At 39.4% G+C, this 8,610-nt stretch overlaps 1 protein-coding gene across 1 annotated transcript; it reads left to right on the forward strand. All coding sequences in view use genetic code 11, as the record gives it.

Moving 5' to 3' along the window:
- Positions 1–349: 349 nt before the first annotated feature.
- EGR_09359 (hypothetical protein) lies at positions 350–8,472 on the forward strand (the record flags this gene model as incomplete). The annotated part of the gene is made up of 7 exons (XM_024498608.1): positions 350–583; positions 2,263–2,742; positions 3,276–3,424; positions 3,510–3,621; positions 3,665–3,768; positions 7,925–7,969; positions 8,184–8,472. 7 exons carry the CDS (start codon positions 350–352, stop codon positions 8,470–8,472), a joined length of 1,413 nt encoding a protein of 470 aa, XP_024346989.1.
- Between the last annotated feature and the right edge of the window lie 138 nt (positions 8,473–8,610).

Here is an 8,610-nt window from a genome sequence, read left to right on the forward strand (position 1 = left end):
TTATCCAATGCGCATATTTGTTCGATGAACAAGAAGAAAATATTTGTCTTAATAGCTAGAATGGGTTTTGAAACACTTAAATTTATGCGCTCTTTAGATTTGCACAGAACCACATGCATCATTACCTATTTTGCCAAATCTTTACATAATTTGCTATAACATAAGTATCACCATACTAAATTTGGTAAAAATTAGTTTCGCTTTTCGATTTTACGGACGCTCTAGAGCTATACGTAAGCCTACATAGAGTCACTTGTAGATCTGTAGAATTATTAGGTTACATTTTTCTTTTATCACATGTAATTGCTGAAATTTTTGGCGGGAGATTGTTTTTTTTTTTCCTTACAGAATGGTATTCTCCTGTGACGCTCTTATTTGGCCAATTTTTTCAGTGTGTTACGTTATTGCTATGCTTTCAGTTTTCCTGTCTTCTTTCGAATCATTCATTGTCAATGATGTCCACCCACTTAAATTTAACAGCTCGCCACCACTGGCTAAACGTGTGGTTTTCATCACAATCGATGGCTTAGGAGAACATATTTTGAGGAGGACTAAGCACAAATACGTGAAGTTTTTGACGTGGGTATTTCTCTATCTACTGGCCTCTCCTATTCTTCCTCAGAATAGTGTGAGCGTTCTCATGGTATCCCTACTCAGCACCATTTTGCCATCCAACTCCCAGGTACTGATCAATTTGACCTCAACCCAAAGTCATCCACTTAGAGTATTGTACCTGTCCATCTACTGAACACGTCTGCAGAGGTCAAGGCTAGTCTGATTCGGGACAATATTCGTCATTTAGTAAAACTGCGAGAGGTAGGGCTTAGTAAAAGGAGGACTTATTTCTCAAAAGGCACTAATTCGTAGGGCGAATAGACACTCCATTCTGCCTCTCTTCTTTGCCCATGAGGAAGATCTTCCGGATGACCTTGATGCTTTGGTGGAGAAAGAAATGGCATTACAGAGATCGCTTCAAATTGCTTCCTGGCTTGCTTGGTTTGTTGATTTGTAAGATCTGTTCTATTTAAGCCAAAACCACATTCGAATGTCTTTGCTGTTGGTCACTTATTTTTGTGTCTGTATGTAGATGGGTTAACTGGACTTTGATCCTTTTGGGGCAGATGCCCTTACTAATCCACTGACTTATAAATAATTTAGTCTTGATTATTGTACAACTTTGCCCATTTGTTACATTATTTTAGCGCCTTCTTGAAAACACGAGATCTGTAAAATCACGAATTTTCTAATTAAATATAGATAATATATTTATTTCATTTAAAACTGAACCAATCCTAATTGTTGTATCTTAATTTGCTGGTACATGAATTACATCTGAGTTATGCCACCTCAACGGTTCATAAAGGATTCATTGTGTTGTTAGGAGTTGTAAAAAAACCTGCAAAATACTTCAAAGTTGAACACATCATCCCTGTAAACTGATAAATGGAACTCCATCGGTATCCGCTTTTCAACAGTACACCTTTCAAGTTTAGCCATTCCGCAAACATCCGATGCTATACTAGAGTCAACTCAAATCAAGTTGTGACGGATGTAGTAGCTAAATTTGCTTTGAATGGGGGTGTTGGCAGCCTCTGTTATCGTCCAGGAATTGAATACATAAACCACCAATAAAGGCCGCTGCAATATTAGAAAAGCGTCTCATTCCGATTCCATACAAGTTCCAATTAATGGCTAAGCTCCGAACCTTCCATAGAGTGTAATGCTCTTGTTAGTTTGCTCGCTAACTCCATCCCAATTGACTCATGCCAAGCAGAAATAAACTCTAACCACTCTGACAACCGCTTAAGGATCGAAGCCAATCAATTACTATGGTTACGTGAAGAGTCAGTGGTACAGGCATATGCGCACTCAAGTAAGCTGCTCTCTTTAGTCCTCGATCACGTGCCCACTGGCGGTGGCCCCTGCTTGCTTAAATAATAACATGTACTTTACAAATATACCGCACTTACTGTTTCAGCATATTCTGGACACTATCAGTGGTTTTGCTGTCACTTGCTCTGGCCATCAATTTGACAGACTTGCAGTCTCGTGTTCCTCTCTCAAAAAGTTGCTTCTACTGTCGCCTAGGCATACTTGGACTTGCTTCCATAGAATTATATCGAGGTATTGCTCCATATAATTACTTGATATGACCACAGCCTAACCAGTGTCACATTTCATTTTAAAATGTGTATTTCTTTTTCCTTTTTATGCTTCAGTCTTTCGCTGGCTTTTGGGTAAGTAAAAATTTTTTGGCTGCAGATGGTTAAATGCACATTAGGATTAGGACGAATGATGGCTTCAGCAATATTTCTTCTTGCAGTAGCTTCAGTGATGGAACATGGGACTGTTTCTCCAATGTATTCTTACATTTTAAAAAGAGTACTAAACATGTTCGTGAAAACTAAATCTCTAATAGAAACAAGCTTTTTTAACCCCTTTACTATTGTATTTTCGAGTTTGTCTAAACTAAAAGTCGAGCATGGGATAGAGAACTACAAACACCAAAGCACTTTTCCCTCCTTATTTTCAGACTATAATGAAGAACCAAACTATCGAGAAATGATTACCCTCAACTTCGGTTGCATCGTGTGCGAATTTTTTCTTGGTGATTATGCTACAGCCGGACGGAGACTCCTGGCCAAATTATTTAAATCCACAGGGCCTCAAAGAAGGCATATTTTGCGTCTCCCTCTCGCAATCCTTCAGGCCTTTTTAATAGTAATCTTGTCTTTTGAAAAAGTCAACCACTGTGCGATTCTAGATAAAGGGATTTGATGAGCCGCGGTGCTTTGCAGCAACTGGAGCACTTTTTACAGTGGATCTGGCGTTTGACGAGACGGTCCGCCGAAAAGGCAAATATGTAAGTTGAACTATTCACAATTTCAAATATTTGTAAATCTTATTGTAAAATTTACACCTTTCTAAATTCTTAAATAGGATGTTTGCTTTTTCGTCAACTCATTTTTAGTCTTACACGACAAATTAATTGGATATGGTGTTTTTCCTATCTAATCATGTAGCAACTGCTTGCAAGTTAAGAAATGACGCTCAACCGTCTCATTTTACAATAAAGACTGTAGTAAATCTTTTCATTATATTCCACCCAAAATAACAGGTATGTAAATTCATTGTTTCTTATTTTCTAGGCGGTCCTTCTGTTGATTGCCTTAGCACTACTTTTGGGGCTGTGGATTTACATTTTGCATAGCCGGTCAGGGATAGATGAGGCGAATTTGACGTAGTCCTCTCCTTCTAACCATCCTCCATTCTAGAGGTTTTCAAGTTCTGTTTGTACTTTTACTCGCTCTATTTTGGTTCATATTCAACCGTCAGATCGGTGCTGTGAAGGCAAGTTTAATTCCTCAGAGAGCTCACATTCACACTCCAAATTAAAGTTTTTTTTTATGCTTCATGCAGACAGGTCAGATTTCCTTTTGGGAGTGGGCACTCTTGGAGCTACGTGTCTTGTTATTTAATGTATCCTTTTAGAGGTTATGAAATTTCAGTAGTATAGCTGTCATACCTTACAAATTAATTTGTAAATGTAAAAAAGTTAAAGAAGTTGACCTCTTAGGATGTCAAAAAAGTGCCATATTTGGCATCAAAAATGACTTAAAGGTCATTTCAGTAATTTTTCTAAAATAACTCTGCTCATAACAAGTATGGACTCATTTTTTTTAGTGATCATGAATTTTGGCGCTATTTAAAAAAAAACCTAAACGAATTGCATCATCAGTTTTCTTTTGCACATTTTGAAATAAATAGGTAAGAAAAAGTACAATTTAATAAGTTTGTGTGGTTCTGTAATTAGGACTAAACACTGACGAACAGCTTCTTAGCATAATCGGCATTGCGATGCATCATCATCCGTAATCCTTTCCCAGGAGTTGCCAACTGACGACTTCTTTATTACTAAAACAACTTGCCTCCGAAAGTTAAAAAAAAACCTGTCTAGAACTTCTGGTATTTCTTTTTGAATAAGTATTGCCAGAAGAATAGGAAAAAGGAAGGTGAGGTGATATATTTCTCCCCTTTCTATTAATGGGGCCTTCTCACGAGTGAAAAGCCGGTCTTTTGTAGTCTTGTAAGGTTAGGACTTTCCTCTCACCAACAAAGTGGTCTCCTCCTGAGACATTTTTTTTCACACCTCCAAGGTGTGCACACCCTTTAATCAGAGAACGATTGCACTTCCAGTCTATCACACACAAATTTACAAAAATGTATTTTAGGCTGAATTGCTGCCTTAGAACGAAGAGTAAATAGCTTAGATGGTTGTCAATATACTTGGAATTCGATGTTGCTTGTTATGGGCCAATGTACGATTTGGATTGAGGAGGGTCACAATCGTCAAGACTTCCAAGGATTAGCAATTAATTGAAAGTTGAATTTAATCAAATGGGAACAAATTTTTCGAGGTTGCAGGCAGACGTTGCACCTTTCCTCACAAAAGAAGTCAGTAACGACTATTACCATAGTTTGGGCCTTTGCATACCGAGGTGTCGTCCCGGTGCAAAAGATTGGGAAGTTCCGCCGACGAGCCTGAGTCCTTTCCTCCGCGGTGTTCTGTACAACAGAGTCCACAGATGGAGGCGGTACCTGGACGATGTCAAGCAGCATGCTCATCTGTAGAGTACCATGCTGAGGTGTATCGCCATGTTTCAGCCACGGTTGTGATCCCTTATGCAGGCGTGAAGTCCGATCTCGACGTTGAATTTAACTTCAGCGTGTTCGAGTAGGACCTTTCCATTCGATAAATCGCAGGTGAGGATGCCAATGTCAATTGTGAGTCTCGATAAAATTTTTAGGCCATATCTCTTGAAGCCGTTTCGTAACCTTGGAACTGTCACTGCGTGCCCCGGTGAAGCTAGTGTCCATTAGAACTTCGGCTAATGTGCAAATAAAAACCCTTGGAAGATGTTACCAGTCGCCTTTTCCCCTTGTGATCTCAACTGTGCTTGTTCGAAGGTGTCAACGAACTTCCACACTCGCTCGCGGCAATATAGGGTTAAGCAGTGGGGAGTGAACATGCACAAATACACGTTGACTGAATAAGTCATGAAACTGTGGTTTGTTGTTTAGAACCAACGTCTTTGGGAGTCCATGTTGACTGAAGAATCGGTGTATTATTTGTATCATCTTGATGACCATAGATGGAACCCCAGGCGATATTTCCGGTCTCTGTGACATGGTATCCATCATTAAGTGGTAAGAGACGTCGCCGATTGGAACGGCGAAGTTGAAGTTAAGCAGTCCTGACAGCTTTACTGACTGAGGTTAAGGTATTGGTAAGAATTTTGGGGAAATCGTTGCCTCTTGTTGAACTTCGGTGATCCTCGGGAGAGTCGGAACAGCATGGATGAAGTGGTAGGCTGACACAATCTTTCTGACGATTGCTGTCGATGGCTCGAAGGTATGCGCTTGATTGTAGGTGGCTGTGGTTGACAGCTCCTCCAACCTTTGTTTCTAAAACCAGTTAATTTCATGTAGGTTCATGTTAACCTTCGTGATTTGGTCCATTGCAGCGATAAACATGTCTAGGAAGGATACCGAGCATTGATGTTGACGGAAAGGTTCGGTTAGGAAGTCCATTGAACTGGTGGTTTGCCAAACCAACGTCGGTGTCCATCTGTAATCTCACTATACAGTCATTGAATTGGGTGGTGGTGAACCTTGGACGAATGAATACGTTTAGCTGAAAGGCATTCATCACGTTGGGTTGTTAGCAAACTTAGGCACTGTCTATCCCTTCCAAACAGTTTGAATAGAGTCCCTAACAAATGCAGTCAACGTAACCAAGGCAAGCCTATCTTTTTGATTAACAAAGTTACGGCAGTACTTGACGAACTGCCCAGTTCTCCCATGCTTAAGGGAAGAAGGAGGCATTCCCTCGTTCATGAAATTGGTATGCTAGACGTTAGAATATCGGTTGGATCTCTACGGGGAAGTATGGATGGATCAACGAACAGCATGGATCTGGGAACTGTCTTTGATCCTCGGCTGATCAAAAGAGTGCCATGCAGCAGATAGGTAAGGCATTGATATTCCTCAAAGATTACCATGAAGTTAGGTGCTATTTAGGACGCTTCAATAGGCACACCCGAATTTCTACAAGTTTTGGTGATTATAGTCAGCAGATGAAGGTGAATTAGAGACTTTATATTGAATAGAGTCTCACGTCTCATGAACTAATCAGCGCCTAGTATTCACATCACATATTGAATTCCCACGATCATTCACCGAATTGGCACCGTAAGAACTTCACTGTCTAGTCAAGAGCACGATCTTGTAAATTTCAAGACAATATCAGGTTACAGTAATAAGTTCTGCTTAACCCAGGTTACAAAACAAAAGGTGGGCCTTCTGTGCATCACCCTGTGCGGCAATTTCGACCTTGAAAAAGTTTTTGTACCATCCCACCGTACATCAAATGTTACTTTATCCTCATGGGTCATGGTGAAATTTCACTATGGTAGTTACACTGACATCTATTAGTGGCACGACTACTGTGAGAGGCTAGGCAAACGAAAACACAACTTCAGCTTATTTTAACACCAACCACGGCTTCAAGTGGTACTCTATAGGTAGTACAAGCTTTGCCGGGTTCACAATCTAAATGCCAATTTCTGCGTTGTCAACACTTGTAACCTAGCGTTTTTGTGCTCGAGTGATGTGCATCTCTTTGAGGCTACCAACCAACAATAAGCAACTGAATATCTCGATGTACTTTTTTTATTGCTAAGACCTAAAAAAACTTGGTGTCATTGAGTCTACGTCTGAGTCATTGATCATTCTTTCAATTATGCGTAACTATCGCAACGGTTCACCCTTGGCATTCGAGTGGTTATCAGGCCATTCCCTCGTAATATGAGGAGCAAGAGATTTTTTTTGTAGAGCGTGGTCTTCCTTAGCAAACTGTCACTTGTTGGCTCATGCCATCAAGACCCATTTCTCTAGTAGCTCCCTACCTACTTGCCAGAGGGAAAAACGAGTGTTTTCATTTCAAAAATTACTAAAATGTTTCCTTTTATAAGTTCGTTTCCAATTATTTTAGTCGGAAGTCCCACCAAATTGCCCGTAATTCATAAAAGAAAATTATCTCAATCATCATGCATCTTCCACCAACTTCAATAATTTTTTTTAATTATTCATTTCAGTAGAGTATGATTTGCTACTCCACCTCTAAATGCACATCCAGACATTCCGAAATCGTACCCAATTCTCTTAACACTTGATAAAGTGATATTTCAAGAAGGAGAAAAACATTAAGGAACGCAATAGAGGGCATCCAACTGGTAGACCGACGAATTTTAACACCCCACGGTAAATATTCCAAGTCAAGAGCGTGTTTTTTACAAGTCTAAGTAAGCTTAAGATGTGTTGCATTGAAAAGCACAAAAAAAAACTTTTCTCCAGCTAGGAGCATATTATTTTTGACAAAAAACACCGCTACTTTACACCTTTCCCTTATCACATCGGTATAATTCCTTCTGCTGAATACCTATATGTTCGGGTTGAATATATATTCGACGAGCACAATGTAAGTTTAACCTGTATTTGTGAATGTCAAATCATATTACCGTAAAAAAAAACAAAATCGGTGCAAACAGTCACAATTTCGTTAACTTTGCATGCTAAACTATTAGCCAAGGAAATCCCAGCACATGGTCACTTATCCTTGCCTTAACTGAGTACTTGCAAATTATGTGGAAAAACCGCTTAAGGCAATGCTACACTTGATCACAAACAACTCTACTTGCTTGCATAGGCTAAATATTTTGGGCTAAAACTGGCTCCCATATCGCCTTTTCTAAATGCACATAATCATTTCCTTCACAGATCGTCCATGTTGAAAATTAGGGCTGGGTGGAACCACATTTCAGGGAGAATAATCCTGGTTTGTATTATTATTTTTTTTGTAAAGTCCTGCCATCATACTTACTGACTGTTTCATTAAAAGTGTTGAGAGGTAATACAATTGTAGAAGATTGGGCAGAAATGAATTCCCACTTGCTTTATTATGTAAATCTTTTCGGTCTTGCATTGGACTCTGGTCCCGATTCCTGCCATGCTGTGACAGACACTCCTTTAAGTCAGTGAACATATTAGGTTAACCACATTATTTATTGTTTCTACGCATTAAAACATCCAGTTTTTCATATGCTTTTGCACTACTAGTTTAGCTTTTTGCCTATTATAATAATTAACTTGCTTGCTTTGGTTTGTTCCATCGCAAATTCTGTTTTAACACTTAAGTTTGAATTGTGGATTTTGAAGAGGATGATCATCCCGTATTTCCAGAATTCTTTGCGATGTAAGACAGACTGCTATTCATACATAAAGATTTCAATTCAAATACCTTTCAACAATACTATGAGCTTCTTTCCAGTAAATCTGCTTTCAAATACAACAACATATTTTAATTTGACAATACTGCTCACGCTCAAATTTTCTGTTTTCACCTATAGATAAATGGGCCAGTCCTTGCCCTTTTCATTGCCTACGTTTATTCCACTTGGAAAAGAGAGCTTCAGCATGGCGTGTCAGCTTTGCGTGCGCAAGCACTCGTCTGGATCCTTTTCACACCACTCACATTTGCTCAAGGCACTA

This window comes from Echinococcus granulosus, assembly GCF_000524195.1.
Source record: "Echinococcus granulosus chromosome Unknown EG_S00144, whole genome shotgun sequence".
Taxonomy (NCBI): domain Eukaryota; kingdom Metazoa; phylum Platyhelminthes; class Cestoda; order Cyclophyllidea; family Taeniidae; genus Echinococcus; species Echinococcus granulosus.